Source organism: Mobula hypostoma, chromosome 21 (assembly GCF_963921235.1).
Source record: "Mobula hypostoma chromosome 21, sMobHyp1.1, whole genome shotgun sequence".
Classification (NCBI taxonomy): Eukaryota; Metazoa; Chordata; class Chondrichthyes; order Myliobatiformes; family Myliobatidae; genus Mobula; species Mobula hypostoma.
Window position 1 is genome coordinate 26,575,363 of NC_086117.1, and position 25,489 is coordinate 26,600,851.

Genomic DNA, 25,489 nt, shown 5'->3' on the forward strand with positions numbered 1-25,489 from the left:
AGCAGTCAAATACGGGACACTTGTGTTTACCCCGAGAAAGACTACTATGACCATGAAGCCTTGCGCGGGCACCTGTGTGTGCGTGCGTGATTCCCGATTCTGTTAAATGAAACTACACTGTACATACATTATTTCTACTTTATATAGGCTGTGTATTTATCATATCATTCCTGCTTTTACTATATGTTAGTGTTATTTTAGGTTTTATGTGTTATTTGGTATGATTTGGTAGGTTATTTTTTGGGTCTGGGAACGCTCAAAAATTTTTCCCACATAAATTAATGGTAATTGCTTCTTCGTTTTATGCCATTTCAGCACGAAAGGTTTCATAGGAACACTCTACCTTAGCGGGGGAAATATGGGACAAACCAATTTAGCCCAATATACTGGATGTCCTGGCTAATACGGGACAGTTGGCAACCCTAGTCAGAACTCACCAACAGAATGAAATTCTCTCCAGATATCCCGAGCTGTTTCAGAGCTCCCAGCTGACTTACTGAATTTCTCCCTGTGTAAGTGACCAGCAGGGCCAGGCTTATGGCCTCTCGACTAGGCCGGCCCAGTTCAGAGAGCAGTTACACACATCAGCGCGGTCCAGCAAGGCCAGGCTTACGGCCTCTCGACTAGGCCGGCCCAGTTCAGAGAGCAGTTACACATATCACCGCAGGCCAGCAACTTTGTCCGAGTTCTGTCGGCCAGAGTCGGCACATTTCCTCCTCTCAAACACATTGGTGAAGTGCATTTCAATGTTTACACCATCACCACTACCACCACAGCGTTGTATAAATTCCAGATTAATTAAAATTCCCCGGCTGCCGTGGTGAGATTAGAACTAATGCCTCTGGGCTGTTAGCTCAGGCTTTGGGATAAATTATCCAGTAATTTTCCCACGGCACCCCTCTGTCCTGAGTGAGCCCAACAGCAAGATCCCACTGATGAACGCAGCAGTCAACCCGAGCACAGGAGGTAGCTACCAAAATTATTTGGCAAGTACGTCAATCTACCTTCTAATTACGTCGGTTCAGGTACAAAACCCAGGGGGAAATCTGCTGCTCTTTCCCAAACCACTGCCCTTGGGATTGACGCAGCAGACAGCGAGGACGTGACACCAACACCGTAACCAAAGCAACAATGGCACTGACAACACCAACAGCATTTGCACTCAGCGTGTTGATTCATGGGCCCAGGTCTCTGCGCTGGATCGCAGGTTTGATATCGTTACGTTATGTGGCAGGACTTTACTGAAGTGACTCACATTCAGCCGACTCCTGTTCTGAATCCTGGATTCCAGTGGGGGTAATCTGTTAAAAGAGAGGGAGAGGTGAGGAGTGGACATAATCACACACCCGACATGGAGTTTAACTATAAATGGAGACATGTATTAAACAGAGGACCACCTCCACTAAAAGTACTCGTTCTAGCAGGCCTATGCTGAGTTAACTTATCTCGCTTGCTGACAGAAGGGGCACGTGCACAAGGGGCAGTTGCTGTCAGGATGATGGCATTAAGGTTTGACTGCTGTTTGGTTTGAAGACACTTGAAGTGATTTATAATTCATAAAACCTTTCTCATGCTTTTCTTCAGACTTCAGACTTTGATGAGACCACCTCCCTCCTGAACTTCTCAGGAGATGAGTCACTTTGCTCCCTCTTGGTGTAACGATGCTCCCCTGCTCCAAGTGGGTTCCCTTCTCCCTGCAGTGCTGCCTGTAACAGACTGACAACGTTTACAGGCACAGCCTGCCCCGAGGTGCCAGTCCTTTACTGGAGAACGCAGGCTGAGTGCTTCAACATGACAGTCAAGTGTGGGAAGAGGGAAGTCACAGCCTGTTAAATCTTGATCTGACCTGCACCCCCAGACCAAGTGCATGGGCGGATACATTTGGTGGCCACTTTATGAGGTACACCTGCACACCTGCTCATTAATGCAAAAATCTAATCAGCCAATCACGTGGCAGCAACTCAATGCATAAAAGCATGCGGACATGGTCAAGAGGTTCAGTTGTTTCTTCAGACCAAACAGCAGAATGGGGAAGAAGTGTGGTCTAAGTGACTTTGACTGTGGAGTCATTGTTGGTGCCAGGCAGGGTAGTTTAAGTATCTCTTGGAATTCTCTCGAGTTTACAGAGAATGGTGGAAAAACTGACAGATATCCAGTGAGTGGCATTTCTGTGGATGAAAATATCTTGTTAATAAGAGAGGTCAGGGGAGAATGACCAGACTGTTTCAAGCTGACAGGAAGGTGACAGTAACTCAGATCACCACAATTTACAACTGTAGTGTGCGGAAGCACATCTCCGAATGCACAACACATTGAACCTTGAAATGGGCGGGCTAGAGCAGCACAAGACAACTGGCTCCACTGCTGTGCCTAATAAAGTGGCCAGTAGTGTATATAGGCATTCGTACACCTGCTCACAGACCCTGAGGGAAACACACATCTCCATCATAGGCACGCAGATATGTGTGCAAGTGTCACGTGTTTGGATGTGTTTGTACACAAATGTATTTGTACACACACACTTTTCCACGCACTAACGTCATGGAGTGAGCCCCAGAATTCAGGACCAAGCTCCTAACTCAGATTCAGATTCACGTCTACGTCAAAATGTACCGTAAAGTGCGTCATTTGCTTGAGCAACCAACACAACCTAAGGATGTGGTGGAGGCAGCCCACAACTGTAGCCACACATTCCAGCACGCCCACATTGTTCAGCAGAACAACAGCAGCCCCCTGACTCCCAGCCCACCCATACACACATAAACACAGTCCTCCAACACTATTACAAACCAATCTGGATGATGCTGAGGATGTTCTACGAGTCTGTGGTGTCCAGTGCGATCATGTTTGCTGTTGTGTGCTGGGGCAGCAGGCTGAGGGTAGCAGACACCAACAGAATCAACAAACTCATTCGTAAGGCCAGTGATGTTGTGGGGATGGAACTGGACTCTCTGACGGTGGTGTCTGAAAAGAGGATGCTGTCCAAGTTGCATGCCATCTTGGACAATGTCTCCCATCCACTACATAATGTACTGGGTGGGCACAGGAGTACATTCAGCCAGAGACTCATTCCACCGAGATGCAACACTGAGCATCATAGGAAGTCAGTCCTGCCTGTGGCCATCAAACTTTACAACTCCTCCCTTGGAGCGTCAGACACCCTGAGCCAACAGGCTGGTCCTAGACTTATTTCCTGGCATAATTTACATATTACTATTTAATTATTTATGGTTTTATTACTATTTAATTATTTATGGTGCAACTGTAACGAAAACCAATTTTCCCTGGGATTAATAAAATATGTCTATGACTATGACTATGACTATACCAATCCCCAGGACCTCAGATTGTACCAAATACTATCAGGGAACAGAGACATGGATTGGGAGCAGACTTGCCCCTAGAGACAATCGGGAACGTGGAGCAAAGTCCAACACTGCAGACTGAAGTCTAACACTGAACTGGAGCTCCACTGTCGCAGACCAGACCCCAGTGTTACCGACCCTACCCTGACGTGACGAGGAAGCTAGGTATTACCGAACTGTCTGGCAGTTGTTTGACCTTCTTGAGTTTGGCCTGTAGGTTCAGGAGTTGCTCCTCTTGCCGGAACAGTTCAATCTGCAGCTCGTCGCATCTCTCGCCCTGCTCGCGGATCAGCTTGCGGTAGTTGTCCTTTTGCTGCAAGGTCTGCGTGTGCAGTTTGTGGATCTCCTCCCTCGACTTCAGAGCCTGTGGCGGGGCAGCAGACACGGGGAGACACAGGCACAGGTACCAAGTGAGACCCAAGCTTAGACAACAACTAAAGCACCAGCACCCTGCCTTGTGGCAGTCAGGCTCTCTCCTGATGTGCACTGGTTAGTCTCTCAGCATCTGGAAAGACTTCCAGGGGGTCACAGTGCACTGACCTCCCCACCTTGACCCTGCCCACTCGACATCGAGCGAGATTGTTGGGTCAGATTGTGCTCATCTCCAGCTGAAGATTCCACAGGGATTGGCCAACTTCCCGCTGTTTCATATCCAGTGGCGACCTCGGTCTCTCCTCGTGTGTTGAAACACGGGAGTAGGGCAGCTGCTGGTTTCTGCTGGAGCAGTGACATCACTGTCCACCCCCTCAGCTTTACCCTGCATAGGATTGCAGCTGGACAAACAGCAAATCCCTTCAGCTGAAACACAGGAGAAGGGCAGCTGCTGGTTTCTGCTGGAGCAGTGGCATCACTCTCTACCCCCTCAGGTTTACCCTCCACAAGTTTCTGCTGGACAAACAGCAAACCCATTCAGCTGAAATAAGTTGCCAGCACTCTAGAGAAAGACTGATACAACTTAGTATATGAGTTACTTTACACTTAATTTTAAAGTTTTAAAATTACTTGTTACTACCTTTCATGTTTGAAAATAACTAACTTTAAAAAAGTCTAAATTTTAAAATATTGATTTAAATTTATTTCATGGGTTTCTAAATGCTTCTATGGAAAAAAAAATTAAGTAGTTCAAGGGTCTTTCACAGAGGTGACCTTTCAGAGCCCTTGGGGTGGGTGGGGGGGTTGGGCTACTCAGAACCATGGGACGTCTCCATGGAAACCGTAAGACCATCCGGAAGTGCAGGCCCCATATAGTGAAAGTTACGATTTGAAGGAGAGAATCTCTTTTCCAGTTACCTGGTCCCTCTCTGTCGCCACTTCTTGCATTTGGAGCAAGATTGCTTCAATGCGATCCTTGTACATCTGGGAATCTTTCCGCAGTGTTACGCACTTCAGCTCGAACACCTCCTTCTCTTCCAGGTACTTTACCAGGAATCAAGAGAGCAAGACAAGAGTTGGAATTAGGAAGAAAACTGAGTCTACCAATGGTTCTTTAACCAGGTGCATAGCCCCTGATCCGGCTGGGTAGCGGCACCAGGGCTCCTAGATTCACAGAAGGTGGGGATGACCCTCCATCACAGCTCTGGGATCTACAACCATGGGTGTCTCCAGGCTACTCTGTCAAGTTGGGCTTCCTTCCCAAGCTCTCTCTTGCTGCTGACTCCAACGTCTGCAGTTATGATTGGGAGATCCTCCTGTGTTCCTCAAGGGAACAAACCCACCCCTGGGCCACTGAGGCTTATCATCACCCTCCACGTGACCAGTGTTTCTGTAGTGAGTTCAATGTGGGGAAAATTTCTCTAACCTTTTCCAAGAGGCACAGTTGACCTTGGACATTAGGGAGCACAACCAAATGCTTGCTCAATGTGAAGAACTTTCATTTGGTTTTCAAAGAGGGGAGGGGATGAAGGGTTTTGGGGCCAAGAAAATTTTGTACAGCCAGAGGAAAGGCGGGGTGGGGAGGGCTATACAACAGGGTTACAGTTAGAGTTAAGAGTGGTGAAGGTGAGGTACAGGATGCAAATGTTGATTTCCCTGGCCGGGGAGGCAATGTTGGTCGATGGCATTTGGATTGATATGGTCAACATAGTTGGTCAATGCTCAACGTGAAGGACAATCAAATCTACAGATGGAATAGAGAACTGTGCTGACAAAGTCAGGGATGAGGGTCTCAGCAAGGGTTGCTGCTGTTAAAAGGGAGGCCATGGGACTGAAAAATCAACTCAGGGTTACCAGTTGCAAAAGGTCTAGTCCTTTGAGATAGGGAGTGGAATGGACATGATGGAAAATTTAAGGGACTGATATCATGATTTTGATTTTCTAATTTGAACTGGAGCAAAATGGAACTCAAAGCTGGACACCAGCCATTCAATTGGAGAATCTCCCTTGTGTAAAGGGAAGAGGAAGGTGTGAAAAGGTGTTGCCTGCTGTGAGGGGATCCAGGAGTGCCCCTATTAACTGTTTGAAGAGAGACAGAGAGAGACATTCATCATTAATGGTTTGTTTGGAAAGGAGAGAGAGAGACGAAGATTGACGGACTGACACGGGAGTTAACTTTGGAGATAAAAACTGAGCAGCTCGAAGGTTGCTATGGTGACCAACAGAACATTATTGATGTTACTTCCAAGGACTTGTTGCCTGCTCGCATTCCTTTACAGACAAAGGAAGGAGGGACTCTTTGAATGACAGGTGATGCTCAGCACGGTGAGATAAATAGGAGGTCAGATGGTACAGACCTCAGACACATGATCTGGACACTGAATGAGCATTGTTGTGCCCACAGAGAGAGTGGGTTTTGGAGGATCAATCAGGTGGGTCCAGCCAAATTGCTCTTCCAGTGAAGGAGAAGGGGTTGACTGGTGGGGAGTTGTCTATGTGTCCACCCTTGCCGGGGGGATAGCTCCACCACAGGAAGACCGGTCCCCCTGGTTAAAGTCACAGTCGGTGACTTGTGAAGGATTTCGGAGGATGACAAGAAAATAGACGGCAACAGCTCACCTGAAGACCCAACTCACTCTCTCTCTCCATCGCTATTCAACTACATACCATGAACTGAACTGAACTGAACTTTACTCAACATCATAAAACTGTATCTTTTTACCCCTAGACTTAAAGAAGCTTGGTTTTTCATATATCTATTTCCACACTTACTGATTTACATATATATATATATAAAATCATTGCTGACCTGTTTGATTTATTTACATTGATATTTACTGCATTGCGTAGTTGTTAATAAATATTATTAGTTATTAGCAATACTAGACTCCAAAGTGGTTTCTATTTCTGCTGGTTTCTGTATCCCCGTCATGGGGTACGTGACAAAATTGGGGCTTACATCCGCAATATGAACAAATTGGTCGGGAGGCCGGTTTGGTTTGATTTGATTGGGGAAAATCTCTTTTGATTTAGACTTTTGATTTGGTTTTGTGGAAAAACAGCAGAAATGGATGTTAGAGACTTTCTGAAATCACCAGACCTGGTGTCCTTGAAGAAGGCTAGGAGATACGAGTTGCGGGACATTGCTAAGGAAGTGAATGTTGAGGTGAAGAGAGGTATGACGAAAGCAGAAATTCAAAGGAAAATAGCTGAATATTATGTCTGTATATGGACATTTGAAGAGAGGGAGTTAAGGAGGTTTCCTGTGGTGAAAGAGGAGGTCGAGGTCCACCTGGAACAGTTGAAGATAGAGAGATTGAAATTAGAGAGAGAGGAGGCAGAGAGGCAGAGAGAGGAGAGAGCGTTTGAAAGGGAGAGATGGCAACAGAACGCTCAGATGGTGAATCGTGAGGAGGGGTTTAGTGTCAGTCGAGAAATTAGGTTAGTACCTCCATTTGATGAAGCAGAAGTTGACAGGTATTTCCTACATTTCGAGAAAGTGGCCCGTAATCAGGAGTGGCCGCGGGAGCAGTGGGCGGTGTTACTACAGAGTGTGGTAAAGGGGAAGGCTAGCAAGCATATGCAGCCCTGTCTCTTGAAGATGCAAAGGATTATGATAAAGTGAAGGATGCTGTGTTTAAGGCTTATGAGCTAGTCCGGAGGCGTATAGACAAAGGTTTCGAGGTTTGAGAAAGTCCTGGAACTAAACGTATGTGGAGTTTGCCCATGACAAACGGGTATACTTTGATTGGTGGTGTGCTTCAAAAGAGGCGAATGAGAATATTGACAACTTGAAAGAGTTAATGTTGATTGAAGAGTTTAAAAACTGCGTCTCGGCTGAGATAAGGACGCACTTAGAGGGAAAAGGGGCGGCGACACTATCAGAAGCAGACGAATATGCGCTAACTCATAAAGTTAAATTTTTCCCCACTAAGAGTAACCCACAAGGGAGTAGAGATAATCCACCGGCTAAACCAGAGAGTAAACCAGGGATTAGTGATCAAAGTAAGAAGGAAGGGAAACAGTTGGGGGAAACATTTCCCAGTTTTATGTGTTACTCTTGTGGAAAACCTGGCCATGTGGCGTCAAATTGTTTTGCTACGAAAAGGAGGAAAGGAAAGGAGAAAGAGAAAACCCCAACTGGCTGTGTTCAGACGGCTAAAACACTGCTGAAGAAAGGGGGGTTGAACCGAGTTCAGGAGGGACTCGATAGGTTTATTTCAGAAGGGTTTGTGTCGGTGAGGGAGGGGTCAAACCCAGTCCCAGTTAGAATATGGAGAGATACTGGAGCTTTCCAGTCAATGATATTAAAGAATGTTTTGGAATTTGGTGCGGAGACAGATACTGGAGAAGTAAACATCATTAAGGGGACAGAGGCCGTGCCTTTGCATAAGATAATCTTGAAATGTGACTTGGTATCGAAACCAGTCATAATAGGGGTCCGATCCGAGCTACCGATAGACCATGTTGATGTCTTACTCGGTAATGACCTTGCAGATGGGGATGTTTACCCAGCAGTTCAGCTCACAAGTAAGCCTGCTGCTGCTGACGACGCGCCCAGAGATGCTGATCTGTACCCGCATGTGCAGTGACATGAAGCATGTCCAGAAAGGCTGCTGCTGCTAATATTGATTTATCTGAGACTTTCCTACCATCCCTATACCAACAGGATTTAGGGGGTAGTAAGGCTGAGGAGAACAAGGAGGAGAGGAAAGACCTGTCCTTGTCAAGGAAGGAGTTCATAGAGGAGCAGAATGAAGATCCGGAAATTGTGGCTTTAAAAGAGACAGCTCTCTCTGAGGAGATTCAGAGAGAAACAGTGGGGTATTATGTTAAGGATGGGGTGTTGATGAGGAAGTGGAGACCAGCCACTGTGCCTGCGAGTGAGGATTGGGCTATTGTGCACCAGGTGGTGGTTCCAAAGGTTTATAGGGTTGAAATTTTAAACCTGGCCCATAAGATGCCTTTAGGGGGACATTTTGGAATAAAAAAGACAGTGCACAGGATCATGAGGAAGTTTTATTGGCCTAATGTGAGGAGCGATATTGTCAATTACTGTAGAGGGTGTCATACGTGGCTATTCTGAAAGCCCCACTTCGGCCAATACCTGCTTTTGATGAACCTCTTTCCCGGGTCATAGTGGATTGTGTAGGCCCTTTGCCAAAGACTGCAGCTGGTCGTCAGTACTTGTAAGAATAATGTGCGCTGCATCTAGGTTCCCAGAAGCTGTGCCTCTGTGAAACATCCAGGCCAAGACTGTGGTAAAAGCACTCAGCAAGTTTTTCGCACTGGTAGGTTTACCTAAAGAAATTCAGTCTGAGCAGGGTAGCAACTTCACTTCAAAAATGTTCCAGCAAGTAGTGTCTGAGCTGGGAGCTCACCAGATTGTGTCATCTGCCTACCACCCGGAGTCTCAAGGGGCGCTGGAGAGGTTTCATTCCACTTTAAAAACTATGATTAAGACCTGCTGCCATGAGAATGACAAGGATTGGGATGAGGGGATACACTTATTACATTTTGCTGTGAGGGACACCATTCAAGAGCCTTTGGGGTTCAGCCCGTTTGAGCTCATTTTCGGCCATAGGCCCAAAGGACCTTTGACCCTGCTCAGGGAGCAATGGTCTAACCCAGAAGTGTGTGTCAGCGTGTTAGACTATGTTTTAAAATTCCATGTAAGGCTTAACAAGGCCTGTGACCTAGCCAGGAAGAATCTGCACCACTCCCAAATTAAAATGAAACATTGATTTGATAAGAGAGCAGGGGAGCAAGTGTTTGAAGTTGGACCCAAAACCGAAAAAACAAGTAAAAGGACGAATTGGTGTTTTGAAACGGTGCACAGGTGCAGTGCATCACGTCATTATGAATTTAGCCCAGCTTATGAAATGGCACCTTCACAGAATAAACTCTGAGGAAAGTAAAATGGGTGAAGAAGAAATTAGAAACAAGCAAGAACAAAGAAAGAGAATGGATGACTGTATTGATAGAGTGGGGAAGGCTAAATGCCTTATTAAGATTGACTTGTTAAAAGGATACCGGGGTGTTCCTTTAACAGAGAGGGCTAAAGAGATACCAGTATTTGTGATGCTGTCGAGACTGTGTGAGTACAATGTTTTTCCCTTCAGGATGAAAAATGCACCAGGGACATCTCAAAGAATGATCAATTCAGTGACTAGAGGGTTAGAAAACACAGAGGCCTATATTGATGACCTAGTGGTCTGGAGTGACACATGGGAAGAACATATTGCAGTGGTAGAGAAACTGTTTGATAGACTGTCTAAGGCCAATCTTAAGGTGAACCTTGCTAAAAGTGAATTTGGCCTTGCCACAGTCACGTATCTGGGTTATGTGGTGGGCCAAGGCCAGCTGGCTCCTGTACAGGCCAAGGTTCAAGTGATTGCTGAAGTTTCTGTTCCAACTAGCAAGAAAGCTTTGAGAAGGTTTTTAGGGATGGTTGGGTATTATAGGAAATTCTGTAAGAACTTTGCTGACATCGCCCTTCCCCTAACAAAGCTCCCATGGGAAGAGTGAAAGGTTTGCATGGAATGACCTTTGCCAGGAGGCATTTGAACGTCTGAAAACCATCCTCTGTTATCATCCTGTGCTCAAAGCACTGGATTTCTTGAAACCATTCTCAATCGCAACAGATGCTAGTGATGAAGTTGCTGGGGCAGTACTGTTACAGAAGGGTACGGATGATATTGAACACCCAGTAGCTTATTTCTCAAAGAAATTTAATGTGAACCAGAAAAATTATTCCACCGTTGAGAAAGAATTATTGGCACTTATTCTGGCCTTACAACATTTTGAGGTTTATATTTGTCCTGCTCAAAGACCTCTTGTGATTTACACAGATCACAATCCGCTGGTGTTTCTAAATATAATGAAGGATAAAAATAGGAGGTTGTTAAATTGGAATCTAGTATTGCAGGAATTTGATCTGGTAATCAAACATGTAAAAGGTACTGATAACATCATAGCTGATTGCTTATCCCGATGTTCAGTTGGAAACAATGTTAAGTTACTTTATCATCTGATGTTTTTTCCCTGTATTGTTTAAAACCCTGTGATGGACATTTTAAAAAAAATCATCTTTGACAATTTTTTTTCCCTGAGGAAGGGGAGTGTGAGGGGATCCAGGAGTGCCCCTATTAACTGTTTGAAGAGAGACAGAGAGAGACATTTATCATTGATGGTTTGTTTGGAAAGGAGAGAGAGACAAAGATTGATGGTTGGACTGACACGGGAGTTAACTTTGGAGTTTTACTTTGGAGATAAAAACTGAGCAGCTCGAAGGTTGCTATGGTGACCAACAGGACATTATTGATGTTACTTCCAAGGACTTGTTGCCTGCTCGCATTCCTTTACAGACAAAGGAAGGAGGGACTCTTTGAATGACAGGTGATGCTCAGCCTGGTGAGATAAATAGGAGGTCAGATGGTACAGACCTCAGACACATGATCTGGACACTGAATGAGCATTGTTGTGCCCGCAGAGAAAGTGGGTTTTGGAGGATCGATCAGGAGCCAATTGCTCTTCCAGTGAAGGAGAAGGGGTTGACTGGTGGGGAGTTGTCTATGTGTCCACCCTTGCCAGGGTGATAGCTCCACCACAGGAAAACCGGTCCCCCTGGTTAAAGTCACAGTCGGTGACTTGTGAAGGATTTCAGAGGACGATGAGAAAATCAACAGCAACAGCTCACCTGAAGACTCAACTCTCTCTCTCTCTCCATCACTATTCAACTACATACCACGAACTGAACTGAACTGAACTTTACTCAACATCACAAGACTGTATCTTTTTACCCCTAGACTTAAAGAAGCTTGGTTTTTCATATATCTATTTCCACACTTACTGATTTACTTACATATATATATAAATAATCATTGCTAACCTGTTTGATTTATTTACATTGATATTTACTGTATTGCGTAGTTGTTAATAAATATTATTAGTTATTAGCAATACTAGACTCCAAAGTGGTTTCTATTTCTGCTGGTTTCTGTATCCCCGTCACGGGGTACGTGACACTGCGCACACATTGACACTCACCCTATACCTGTCCAACTCCGTTCCAGCTGAAACAGAAACCACCCCTTCGTCGCCTCCTCCTGTCCTGACCTAAAGGTTTGTGCTGGACGTTAGGTCCCAGATCTGCTGGACCAGATTCTTATTGAATGCGGTAGTGTCCAGTTGATGGCGCCCATAGATGAAAAGACTAACTTCCTATTTGCAGAGCCTTCAGTGAATTGAACTCTGCCAAATGACTGCATTAATCTGTACGTATGATGGGAGTGCCAGCTGAGCCTTGGGACTATGGACAGGGGATCCAAACTGCCTTCCCGAGATGAAGGTAATTAAACACCGCCCTTGACAGTGGTGCCCAGCTTTGGAGAGCAGGGAACAGGGGAGAGTAAATCCTACCTTGTCTCGTAAATCTGCCACATCCTGAAGCTCTTTACGTAAACTGTAAATGCTGTTGACAAGTTCTTGATGTTCTTCCAGCGCCGTCCTCCGGTCGTCTTCCAGAATCTGGATGTATATCTTACTTTTATCGACGTCGTCAGCCTTTAATTTGTGCAACAATTAAATAAAAGCAGATTAGATTTCCTGATGTCTGCTGCAGATTAGCTTTGTGTAAATTAAGTGCGTTGTATGTTTATAACCTGTCAAATCTGTTATAACACAATTAAGTTGAAGCACACCGAAACCAGCTTAAGTGAAACTCTTTGGCACGGACTCTGCAAAGGACAGACAATTCTTGATAGACCAAGATTATAAATCATCCAGGAGGCACTCTGAAACTACAGAACCTCATTAATTACAAACTACCTTAATGTATCAAGTGTCAGTTCCAGCTTGGGGCACGAGGCACAGCTTGATGTCTAGTCACCATATCCAGTTGGATCTCGCAGTAACATATACAGAACATTCAGAAGACCAGACAGCACTCGTGGGAGAGAAACACATTCAACAGTTCAGGTCGAGGACTCATCAACAAAACAATACTGGAAGGTTGAGAAAACGGGGATGTGTTTAGGTGCAGGGGACAATGAGGAGGGGGGAGGGGGGAGCAGGGAGAATGTCCATGATTGGTGGGAGTCTTTGCACACAAGCAATTGAAGAAGGAAAATTTTACTGCCTGACTGGCTGAATGTTTCTGATTTTATTTTCAATTTCCAGTGTGTTTCACTTGTTTTCCGCTTTGAACTGGGTTTCAAGTTCAGTGGCATCATCTCAAGGTGGCTTTTGCAGAATGGTCTGCAAGGTACCTTGGCAAAGACAAGGTCCACTCGCGTAAAAGGGCAAATTTGAACTTGAGCCCAAGCTCTGAAGATACTGCTTCGTGTGGCAACTGCTCTGCACAGGACAAGAACTATAGAGAGTTGTGGACACAGCTCAGCACATCACAGGAACCAGCCTCCCCTCCATGGACTCTGTCTATGTTTTTCACCAGCTCAGTAAAGCAGCTGACCCACCCTGGACATCCTCTCTTCTCCCCTCCCCCATCAGGCAGAAGATACAAAGGCCTGAAAGCACGTCCCACCAGGCTCAATGATGGATTCTTTCCCATTGTAATCAGGTGCTTGAAAGGACCCCTTGTATGATATGATGGACGCCTGGCCTCACAATCTACCTCGTCATTATCTTACACTTTATTGTTTACCTGCACTGCACTTTTTCAATTATTCTGCATTGTTATTGTTTTACTTCCTCTAGTTCTCCGCACTGCGTGATGATTTGATCTGTATAAGCATTATGCAAGACAAGCCTTTCATGGTATCATGTGACAGAAATGAACCAATACCGGCACAAATGCCTTCCCTGGCCCAGGAAGGCTTGTAGAATGCTCCACTTGGACTCTGATACCAAGTTGAACTTGACTTGGAGAACATGGAAAGCCCAGATGAAGTCCCTCTCCTGGCACATCTCCCCAATGTCATGGTCTGATCATGGCGCTGAGGTAAACTTGAAACCAAAGACTGGGGATGCAGTGTACGAGCTGGGCCAAGCTCTCACCGGACTCCACAGTCAATACTCGCGACCACTAAAGAGAAAACATAAGCTCAAGGTTCTCAGACTGTTCTCAAATGCTCCTTCTTGGCCAAGAGTCAGTAAATCTCTTCAAGGAAGCTTTGGGGCCATCCTCGAGTCTTTTCCTCGGTCTCAGACCAGAATATGAGCTTTGGAGAATGGTACTGGGGACGCGAATAGCATGGCCAGCCCTGCTTGTGTGGTGCGGTTACAGCAGTAGAGCCGCTGGTCTCCTAAAGGTCTCCTCAAACCCACTCTTGTTTCAGCTTAATGCATGAAGCAGCACAATGTGGAGGAAAGGCAATGAAAAGGGAACTCCGTTCTCGTCCCAGGCGGTGATTACCTGCTCAGGGCAGACCAGCTCCTGCACCTTTGCCTTCAGCAGGTCGTTTTCGCGCTGGAGCTCCCAGATAAGTTCCTGCTTTGGCCTCTGCTCCATGGCGTTCCGCAGCTTTATGGTGTGAGTCCTCTCCACCTTGTACCCGTCCTCCGCCAGCATTAGGCTGTGCTTCAGCTTCTCGATCTGGAGCAATGTGGCAGTTAGTTCACACAGTCCAAATTCACCCGTCACCGTCAGAAACTAAAGCATCAGCTACACCTGCAAATCGGCCCTCTGATGGGGAAAGCTCTGGTCCCAGGGATGGGAAGGAGCTCAGAGTCATTGAGAACCTGTACAATGGGACTAATGGGGAAGGCAATGGGTCAAGTTGGATTCTATATATAGGGGCAAATAAGTAAGGGCTCCCTCCAAGAGGACCACAACCTTGCCATAGGTTTTGGAGGCTTGCATGACTCAACGGCCCAGAGAGCTGAGTTGACTGGAGTCGGGGGACTTGTGCCCTGACTCATGGTAGGGTCATGCATGCCAAACAGGTCAAAGGATAGAGGCCAGACTAAGAGTGGTCCACCAGTCCTCCAGGTTCAGAGCTTCAACTCCGGACTAACAACCTTGACTGGTAAAACAAGAATTGTTATGGAAACAGCAAAGAAGAACCCTTCTATATCTGTGTGCAACTGGAATGTCGGACAGAAATGGAGGAACTTCATTGTTGCCCAAAACTCCAGTGATATAATGGGCAGTAAGCACATAGGGGCTTAGTCATTTGTAACAAGAGTGAATGGGAAGTGGTTTGATTCCTTATGATATGGATGAGAAAACAAATGTGTACAAAACTGGAAAACAGGCAAACAAATTTCCCAAGGCCAAGATATGTTTTCCCAAGGTGTCCATATGTGAGATGAGGAGACAATTCAGCATCATCAGAAGCTTTGGCTATTGTTGAGTTTGAGGACCTGAATCTTTTTAGGGAAGGTAGAGGGAGGAACCAGATGGATAATGAAGTGAAGAATCCAATGGGAATCTGGGAAGGGATGGGCTCTGATTCGGGATGGATCGTGAAGAGAAGAATCCAATAGGAATCTGGGAGGGGATTGGCTCTGATTCAGGATGGATAATGAAGTGAAGAATCCAATGGGAATCTGGGAAGGGATGGGCTCTGATTCGGGATGGATCGTGAAGAGAAGAATCCAATAGGAATCTGGGAAGGGATGGGTTCTGATTCAGGATGGATCAAGAAGAGATTCCAAAGGGATTCTGGGAGGGGATGGCCTCTGATTCAGGGTAGATCATGAAGAGATTCCAATAGGAATCTGGGAGGGGATGGGTTCTGATTCAAGATGGATAATGAAGTGAAGAATCCAGTGGGAATCTGGGAAGGGATGGGTTCTGATTCAGGATGGATCGTGAAGAGATTCCAATGGGAATCTGGGAGGGGATGGGCTCTGATTCACTTTTCCACCCACCTCCAGCTGCAGGTCTCTGTTCTTCATCATGGCCTGGTTCTTCTCCTCACTCTGCATTGCAAAGTCCTTTGCCCATTTGTAGTTCTCCTCCTTGCATATCCTCAGCTCCTCGCTGTAGTTGTTGCGCTCCTCCCGCATCTTCCAGAATCGCTCCTGGTGCTTGTGCAGCTCGCTCAGTTTCACCTGCATCTGCCTGATGTGGTCTTCCTTGTTCTTCAGCTCGGCGGTCAGCTCCTGAACCCGCCGGTTGCTCTGGATCACCGCCTGCTGCTGCTTCTGCACCTCGGCCATCAGCAGTTGGGTCAGACTCGACTCTCCTCCAGCATCTAAGCAAAGGCAGTGAGACCCTGGTCAGCCTTCCAGCTTGGATAACCACCCCAGACATCAGCCACCTCCTTATTGACAGGTCCACTGCAGCAGGGGGCTGAGCAGATGGCACAGAGAAAAAATAATTCAGACGTGAACTCTGCAGCCATTCTCAATCTCATTCTCCTTGTCTCTGCACAGTGAGGGCTGATGTCAACCCATCCATCAGATCTATGTTCAATCCACATCTCAACCAACACATTCTCTCAACAAACTAGCAGAACTGAAAAGTACTTCACAGCCAATGATGAGTTTTGAAACAGCTACTGTTATAGGAAATCAAGGATCAAGAGTTAACTTTATTCGCTATGTACATTTAGATATATTAGGAATTTGTCGTGGTGTGTTGGCCAGCATGTTGCATGTGACAAATACACTTTGTACACAGCAAGATCCCATTTGAAACTTTTAACAGCTACAGCGAGGAGTTTCCATATAATAGAGTTGGGGGGGGGCTAGGGCACAGTTTCAGAATAGAAGGGCATCCCTTGAGAAAAGAGGAGTATTTTTAGGCAGAAAGTGGTAAATGTGTGGAATTCATTGTCACGGATGGCTGTGGAGGCCAAAGGCCTTTGGGTATATTTAAGGCGGAGGTTGAATGGTCAGGGTGTCAAAGGATCCTGGGAGAAGGCGGTGAATGGGGTTGAGAGGGGTAATAAATTAGCCGTGATGGAATAGTGGAACAGACTCAATGGGCTGAATGGCCTAATTCTGCTCCTGTGCCTTATGGTCCTATATAAAATGATGAACTCAGTGACTAACAAGAGAAAATCTGCAGATGCTGGAAATCCAAGCATCACACACAAAATGCTGGAAGAATTCAGCAGGCCAGGTGGCATCTATGGAAAAAGTGCACAGTCGATGTTTCGGACCAAAACCCCTCACCAGTCCTGCCAAAGGGCTTCGGCCTGAAACGTCGACTGTATTCTTTTCCTAGATGCTGCCTGGCCAACTAAGTGACTAAGTGGTGTCCAGAGATACAAGTTGGACAGAGCACCTGGCAAAACACTGTAATGCTTCAAACAGTGCCCCAGGAATTTGGGAGCATTAACCACGGTTTCTATTCAGATCTTTCAAGTGGAGTTTATGCCCATGGTGTCAGAAACAAACAGGTTACTCACTAAGCCATGTTCAATAAACAGACCCTCTTGCCAGTGGGTCCTGTCACTCTGAACAGTTGTTCCTGTTCCTGATCCCAGGCTCACTGACCAATTGCATTGTCCCCTGGCTTCTCAACAGACAGACTAAGGTCCAGGGATGGCCACATTCCTTTACTGTGGTTGCTTCACATGTCCAGCATCTGCAGGTTCCTGAAACTGGATCAAAATTTTCCATTGGAGAGGTTAGCGGACCAAGAACAAGTTTAGGTCAGGGAGCACGAGAGCAGCGAGTGGTGAACTTCAGGAAAGAGCACTGAGTGAACTCCAGCTTTGGTGTGAATGAAAGACAGCGGGCTGGAAGGACTTGTTACTATGCTGAATAGATAGACAAGTAGTTAGATAGATAGGTAGGTAGATAACTAGATGGGTAGATTGACAGGTAGATAAGAAATCAGTCCTAATTAAGTACAAAACCAGAAGGCGGTCAAAGTTATAGAGTATTTTTTTCTTCACCTAAGATAACCGAGAAAGTGCGAGTGGGGTCCTGTCCTGTAATCTTCCTGTAAAGGTCGGGGTAGTAAAGCTCCAGGCTCTCCAGAAAGGCGATGTAACCCTTGCGGCCAGTCCGCTGGAGAATGTCGAGCAGCATGCCTGCGGACACAAGAGGGAGTTGGTTAGTATCTCATGTGCCTACACAGGTCCTCAGCTCCACTGGAACGTCTGCGGCAGGCTGCCATAGGCCTGGATAATTTTACCTGTGTGATGATACAGTACAGTTACCAGACTCTTTTGACCCAACGAGCCCACACTGCCCTATTAACCCACTAGCCTGTACTTCTCTGCAATGTGGGAGGAAACCGAAGCACCTGGAGGAAACTCATGTGGTCACGAGGAGAACGTATAAACGAATAAATTCTTCCCGGGCTTCCAGCCGGGTACAGATATCGATTATAACCGGTGTTTCGATGACAAACTCCGCCATCTTCATCAGGGATGATGCCTGGGCATCTGTCTGTCTGTCTGTATCTTGTTTTACGGCGGTTGGCATCCAGCTTAATGGTGCATTACCGCCACCCTCTGCTCCAGAATGTGCATTAGACATACATTCTAAATCCCTTCACACACACACACACACACACACACACACACACACCCCTACACTTCACCCTCCCATCTTTGACCATCCTAGTATCCTATTCCTGTTTATTCGTTATATTCTATAAAAAAACCCTGTACCCCTTAAAAACGCTAAAAATACCCGGACTTGTGCTCTCTCACCCATGCCCAGCAACCCTTTTAATGTGAATTCCTGCATCCCCAACTCCCTTAATTTATTTCTCATCATCTCACTCTGTATCCCATACTTCCTGCAACTCAGAACTACATGTTCTACTGACTCCTCTTCCTGACATTCCTCACACAATCCTGTCTGGTGTTTCCCTATCATTTTCAATGTTTTGTTTAATGCACAGTGCCCCAGCCTTAACCTAGTCCACACAATTTCCTCTCTTCTGTTTCCATTACCTACCCTAGTAACTGCAACACTCTTTTGTATTTGATATAAATGCCTCCCTTTCCCCTCCCTGTCCCATCTTTCTTGCCACATTCGGTTGACTTTTTCCCAGATTACACACTTAACCTCTGCTTTACTGATACTAATGTGCATTTCCACATTTTCTTTCTTTAACGCCCTCTTTGCCAACTCATCCACCCTCTCATTCCCCTTCACCCCTACATGTGCTGGAACCCATAGAAATTTTACCTGACCTCCCTGATTTGCAATTCTTGTAACTAACTGAAGGACTTCATAAAGTACATCTTGCCGACTGTTTGTGTGAAAAGACCTTAAATTTGCTAGAACTGAGGATGAATCTGAACATATCAATGCTTTGGATGGTCTGGCTTTCTGCACCCATTGCAACGCAACCAACACTGCCAGCATCTCCACTGTAAACACCCCTAACTTATTAGATGTTCTTCTGCTGATTCCAATTTCTTTTGCTGGATGCCTGGGCATGTCTAGTCCGGTGGTATTTATACCCCGTCGTCCGTTCCTCCGGACTGGTTAGTATTCATCCAATCAGGTCTCTGCTCTCTTGCCTTGTTTACAATCGAATTCTAGTTCTTTCTTAGAGCGAGAGTTTCGTCTTGGTTAAAACTATTTTCCTCTGGTTTTATTTCAAAGGCTTGCTTCAACAAGCGGTCTCAAAAGCCATTGGCGTGGCTCAGTAGCTTTGTGCCGTCGATGTCAATCCTAAAGCCATTCCATTTGGCCGATATACGTTGCTCCGCATTCACAGGGAATCCCTATAAATGCCAGGGTCCTGGCGATCCAGAAACCATTGAAATATGGGGAAGACATGCGGTAGTGACAGTTTCCAGGAATCTGAAGAAATGTCGGATTAATACCATCCACAAGCCCGTAAAGAAGCTCAAATCACAGCTTATGTGGGTAAAAGCTGACCTGGGACTTAGTACAGCTGATATTTACAGGATTCCCTGTGAATCCAGAGTAGCGAATATCGGCACGGTGGGAATCCACAGCGAGGAGCACAGGAGGTGTATCCGTTTGGGTTACCCGGAGAAATCGGCGGTAGCAGAACCTAGCGCTTGCAAATAAAACTAGAGGGAAATAATTTTAATAAAGCAAGACGAGGATCTCGCTCTAAATAAGAACTGGAATTCGATTGTAAAGAAGGTGAGACAGCGCAACACTGATTGGATGAGGTCTAACCAATCAGGAGGGACGGACGACGGGGATCTAAATACCACCCGACTAGACATGCCCAGGCATCATCCCTGATGAAGATGGCGGAGTTTGTCATCGAACCATCGGTTCAATTCGATATCTGTACACGGCTGAAAGCACTAGATCCTTTTTCAGAATGTATCAACTCTTTACAGGCAGAGTATGAATTGAACCCAGGTCTCTGGTGCTCTAATAACATTACCCTTACCTCTATTCTACTGTGCCGCCCTAAATGGGGCATTTTGCCCCCATTAGGTTTTTGATAACGACAGGACAATTGCACCAACTCTGCCCCCAGCTCCCTTCTCAATGTCCAGCACCCTCCATTCAAAATCAGCAGATTACGGATTCAGACAGCACTCCTGGACTGCAGGGCTATTTACATTTCAATAGCAACTTTCATAATGCAGGACATCCCAAGATACTTAACAACTAATCCTTGAAATGGAGTCACTACAGTGTGATGTAAGACATGGGGGTCTGTGCACAGTAAGATCCCGCGGGAATAGATTATTTGCTTAAGTGCCGAATTGAAGAACGAATGTTATTCAGGAGAATTCACCTGCTCGTCAGTAGAGTACCAAGAAAAGTGCCGCTTATAAGTTTGATGCATCTTTAAAAGCAGCTCCTCCACCTCTGCGCCAAGCCATGGATTATTACTGCAGCAAATAGCATTTTGATTAATGAAACTCACAAAGAGATTAGGGCCTGTTGGGAAGTCACACAGTGAAGAGGCACGCTTTCACACAGATCACCAATCCTTGTGGTCATTTGGAGAAGGAAAAGAACATAGAAAACAGCACAGTACAACCTCGGCCCACAATGATGTGCCAACCTTTAACCTGCTCCTAAATCAATATGACCCCTCTCTTCCACATAGTCCTCCATTTCTATTTAATCCACGTGCCTATCTGTGGCAGCATTGTGGGCCGAAGGACCTGTATTGTGCTGTAGGTTTTCTATGTTTCTATTTCTTAAATGTCCCTAATGTATCTGCCTTTACCGCCACCAGCGGCAGCGTATTCCATGCGCCTGCCACTCTCCGGCAAAAACCCGCCTCAAACATCTAAATGTTATTCTCAGCACCTTAAAAGTTATGCCTCCTTGAATTAGTCATTTTTACCCTGGATGCGAAAGTTATTTATGAAGTGTCGGTCTGGCCAAAATACAGACCTTGGTATGGCTGAACGGGACTAATAAGAGTTTGCAGGTGAGGCCACTGAGACCCCTTTTAAATTAACTTTCTTTCAGAGGTTGTCAGGATGCCCGGACAGGAAGGCGGGTGTCCCGGGCAGAACTATTTCGGTACCTGCCTTGTGTAAGATGAAGGGCACTTCTGAATCAATTATTAATTTGGAGGATCTCCCGTGGTCCTAAAGCCAACCATGAACACTGACAGAGCAAGGTAGAGTACCCAGACCAGGCCCAGGAGATGATGACGGCTCCACGCCCTGTGAGTCTCCGACCGGACTGAGATGCCCCTTCACCAAGTCCTCTCAATAGTTACGGCTCGTAAAATTCTTTACGCCTCGCTCATTTATACACAGAGAGAAAAAAATCAGGATCCAACAAGGAGCGCTGACCATAGCTGGAAATGGCCTGAATCTTACATAATAGGCTCTCACCTTTCGCGGGGTCGGACACTATGACCTAACCTGGGAGTGGGAGGGGGGTTTCAGGGTCCTGCCCTCCCCCCACGGGACTCACCCACTTTCCGCCTTCGGATGACAAGGTTGGGGTCGTTGAAGATCTGCTCCTCGTCTTCATAATTGAGGACCTTGCACTGGCGGAGGTAGGGTGTAATCCTGTAGGGCTCGATCACTGAGGTGAGTCTTGCCCTGTAGTTATCCAGGGTGTTCCACAACTCTTCGGCATCGGATTCCTGATGGTCGGACATTCTGCCCAAATCTCCGAGCGAATCCCTTCTGAACAGAACGCAGGCGTCAGGAGGTCCATAAAATAACCCGCCAGCACTTTACCGTGACGGCCCCCCCCACCCCCACGCCTTTACTGACCATTAACCCTCACACTCTCTCTCAGTGTCCCAGCCTGTAACCATCCCGCCCCCGAATGTTGCCGACCCTGTAGCCGATGCTAAGCCCCCTCCTTCACGCCACATCTCCATTCAACCCTGCTTTAGGAAGCCAGTGATTTGGCGGCTAAAGTAAACCGGTCGAACAGCGCATCACATACCTGTTTTCACTCTAAACAGAGTATCACATTTCACTAACTGTCCAAGACAACGCCCTCGTCAAAAATGAAGCCCCATTCATGCTGATTTATAGACAAACGTTTCACTTTAATGTCCTATAAACAAGCTCATGCGAGTTCACATCTTTTGTAACATTGCCTCGGTGCTGCTCAGTAACCGCCCCCTCACTCAGACAATCTCCCCCCAGAGTCCCATTTCACCAAATTAAGGTGGACGCTTCAATCTCCGACGAGAAGAAGCACCTGGCATCAAAGCTGCTGCTTTGGTCTCTGTGAAATCAGGCGACGAATGGAATGTGTGTACAGGTTATGATGCTCACTTACCAGCTGATGTGGAACTCACTGAGGGTCAGTGTGTGTGTGGGACCCGACCCCATTGAGGGTCAGTGTGTGTGGGACCCATCTCCCAGTGAGGGTCAGTGTGTGTGAGACCCGTCTCCCAGTGAGGGTCAGTGTGTGTGGGACCCGTCTCCCAGTGAGGGTCAGTGTGTGTGGGACCCGTCCCCCAGTGAGGATCAGTGTATGTGGGACCCGACCCCATTGAGGGTCAGTGTGTGTGGGACCCATCTCCCAGTGAGGGTCAGTGTGTGTGAGACCCGTCTCCCAGTGAGGGTCAGTGTGTGTGGGACCCGTCTCCCAGTGAGGGTCAGTGTGTGTGGGACCCGTCCCCCAGTGAGGGCCAGTGTGTGAGTGTGCGTGCGTGCGTCACTCACCGGCTTCATTGGGATTAGGGTCCCACAGGAACTTTGATCATGTGAAATACGAGAATATATTATTTGAACTGTTGCCGCGATCGACGACGTGGATGAGTGCTGTTGACCTGAAGACGCAGACGCAGTTTATATTTGAGACAAAGTCTATGCGTTTGTTTTTAAATATCAGATGCTGTCAAAAATATTTCACTCAAATCAAAACCCTGCAGTTTTTGAAGTGTAGTTGCAGTTAATGTGGGGAAACTGCCAATTTACCCCGATCGTGGAGATGGACGCCTGTTGAGATATAGAAACATAGAAACATAGAAAATAGGTGCAGGAGTAGGCCATTCGGCCCTTCGAGCCTGCACCGCCATTTATTATGATCATGGCTGATCCTCCAACTCAGAACCCCGCCCCAGCCTTCCCTCCATACCCCCTGACCCCCGTAGCCACAAGGGCCATATCTAACTCCCTCTTAAATATAGTTTAAATATAAAGTTTAGTCGGTGCCTTTCAGGGAATTCTTCCACAAGATCATAAGAAATAGAAGCAGGGGTAGGCCACTCAGCCCATCTACTCCTTGCCAGTCCATCATGGCTGATTTATTTTCCCTCTCAAATCCATTCTCCTGCCTTCTCCCCGTAACCTTTGACGCCCTTACTAATTAAGAACCTATCAATCTTCGCTTTAAATATACTCAATGACGTGGCCTCCACATCTGTCTGCGGCAACGAATGTCACTGATTCACTGTATAAAGAAATTTATCCTAAACTCTATTATAAATGGACGTCCTTCAATTCGGAGACTGTATTCTTCCTTGAAATAAGGTCAGTAGCGGATGGACTTTGAATTAAAATTTGAACCAAAACTGGAATTCTTGAACAGTGGTTCTGCGCTCCTTCAGTACCACAATGTATCTCATTGCCACACCTTCCTTCCTCGGAGGATCCAGCGTGACCCATAGATACTACACGTGAGGCATACCGCTCACTAGCAAACCCACGTCTCTTACCTGATCTTTAAAGAAACTCTCACCTTCTTGGGACCGAGGCTCTCAGCACCCCTAGTGCCCTGGACACAATTTTTTTTAAAAGATCACTGCACAGAGCACTTACCTTATTGGCTAGGAACCAAGAAATGAAGCAGCAGTGAGTTTGAACAGCGCACAACTTCTGCAAGAGGAAGTCTTGACGCATTGTAAACAGGAATGAAGTTGGTGAGGTCATCTCTCATGTTTGGGACTCTACCGCAGAGTCACTTACTGTCAGAATTACTGAATTGCACAGCTTAAACCATTCAACCCACCGAGCCTGTGCTGTCTCCTCGAAACCCCTATCCGTATAAAATAAACACTTTAGCTTCGAGGTGTACAGTGATGTGGTAGTGGGCGAGCAAATCAGACATCTGGACCAGCAAAATACATTCAAATGCTGAAAATATTAATTTGGCATCCACTGCTTGTAGCCCTGAGTGTAGACCCACTATACCTGAAATTATTAATAATCACATTCTTTAAGAAATACTTAATTGTGTTTTCTCTTCTTTTGCTCGTTACGCCGATGGAGTTTAGGGCAGCAATGAAGGTACACTGTCTCTGGCGGCGTTCGGGGCTCCCTTCATCATGCAGTAGTTTCCTCTCGGTTTACTGTCGGTCGCCTAAGTCTCAGGTGGAGACTCAGGAATACCGTCGCCCACAGATGCAGAATTATTCTTCATTGCTTTTTCTATAACAGTTTTGTTTGACCGGTCGGGGTTGTTCGCCCTGAGCTGAGCCCCCGAACCGGGAGGGTCGGCGGACCACTCGTAGTCTGGCCTCTACCCTTTGACCTGTTTGGCATGGGTGACCCTACCAAGAGCCAAAGCTTAAAGCCCTGACTCCTAACAGCATAGCTCTCCGGGTCATTGAGGTATGCAAGCCTCCAGACCATGACAAGGCTGTGATCCTCTTGGAGGAAACGTCCATTATCGTCCTAAGAGCCAGTGTCTTAGGGACAACCAGGTGACCTGAAATATTATTTCTATCGTTTGGAATTTCTCCCCCGCCCTCTTCAATTCAAACCTCGTTCTCTGGTTTCACAGTTCTCACTGTAAATGAACAGGTTATAACTTCCCTGAAAATGCCGGAAACTTTGGGTAGGTGAGCCAGCCATTGTGGAAAGTGAAATGGCTAGTATTTCAGGTTGGAGGTGGGAACTTGACTCTGTATCTGCACACAGACTGTGCCTCCCAGTGTCTGTCACACTTTGCACAGCGAGTGATGGTGGTGAAAGACTGCGCACACTTCTCCTTTTCAGTACAGATTATTTATCGAGATTTATTCATTTGGCGTTTTAACTATTTGATTACTGAACTGCTTTAAGGCACGTTTCAAATAATCTGGAACCCTGCTGTTAATAGCGAGAACAATAAAAAGCCAAAATTCTGCTTCTGAAATTAAGAAAGTGAAAGGACAGAGATTTAAAATTGTGAAGGAACCATGAAAAGACTTTCCCTCACAATCTCATCTTTGGCCGGTCTCTCTTCAGGGAAATACCACGTAGATGGGGGACACAGGTTACAAATTGCCAACTGGTATACGTTCAGTATTCAGCATCATGGCAGTGAACTGAGAGATGGCGCACCCCCACTCTGCTTAGTGACACACCAGGGAGATGCTGCATTTTGCATTGGAGATGGAAGCACCGTTTGCAGTGATGGTCGGTCCGTGTGACATCAGACTGCTTTGCTTTGGATGGTGTCACTCTTCACATTCAAAGGCCTGGCTGCACCCTCGCAGACATTGTCTCAGTTGCACA

At 46.4% G+C, this 25,489-nt stretch overlaps 1 protein-coding gene across 8 annotated transcripts in view; it reads right to left on the minus strand.

Annotated features, from left to right (window-relative positions):
• card9 (caspase recruitment domain family, member 9) overlaps nt 1-23,838 on the minus strand; it is a 52,796-nt gene extending 28,958 nt beyond the window's left edge. Inside the window, exons 1-9 of one of the 8 annotated variants that reach the window (XM_063073711.1) lie at nt 23,810-23,838; nt 21,495-21,712; nt 17,552-17,689; nt 15,573-15,898; nt 14,113-14,292; nt 12,159-12,302; nt 4,656-4,781; nt 3,538-3,729; nt 1,256-1,301 (exon numbers count right to left, since the gene is read on the minus strand). In XM_063073711.1, coding sequence (XP_062929781.1) covers nt 1,256-1,301; nt 3,538-3,729; nt 4,656-4,781; nt 12,159-12,302; nt 14,113-14,292; nt 15,573-15,898; nt 17,552-17,689; nt 21,495-21,684 — 1,342 coding nt within the window. In that variant the 5' untranslated portion in view covers nt 21,685-21,712; nt 23,810-23,838. Of the gene's footprint in view, nt 1-1,255; nt 1,302-3,537; nt 3,730-4,655; nt 4,782-12,158; nt 12,303-14,112; nt 14,293-15,572; nt 15,899-17,551; nt 17,690-21,494; nt 21,713-21,980; nt 22,172-22,711; nt 22,815-23,706; nt 23,782-23,809 lie in introns of those variants that run through there. The other 7 variants (XM_063073713.1, XM_063073715.1, XM_063073709.1 and 4 more) reach the window with 7 other exon arrangements.
• Between the last annotated feature and the right edge of the window lie 1,651 nt (nt 23,839-25,489).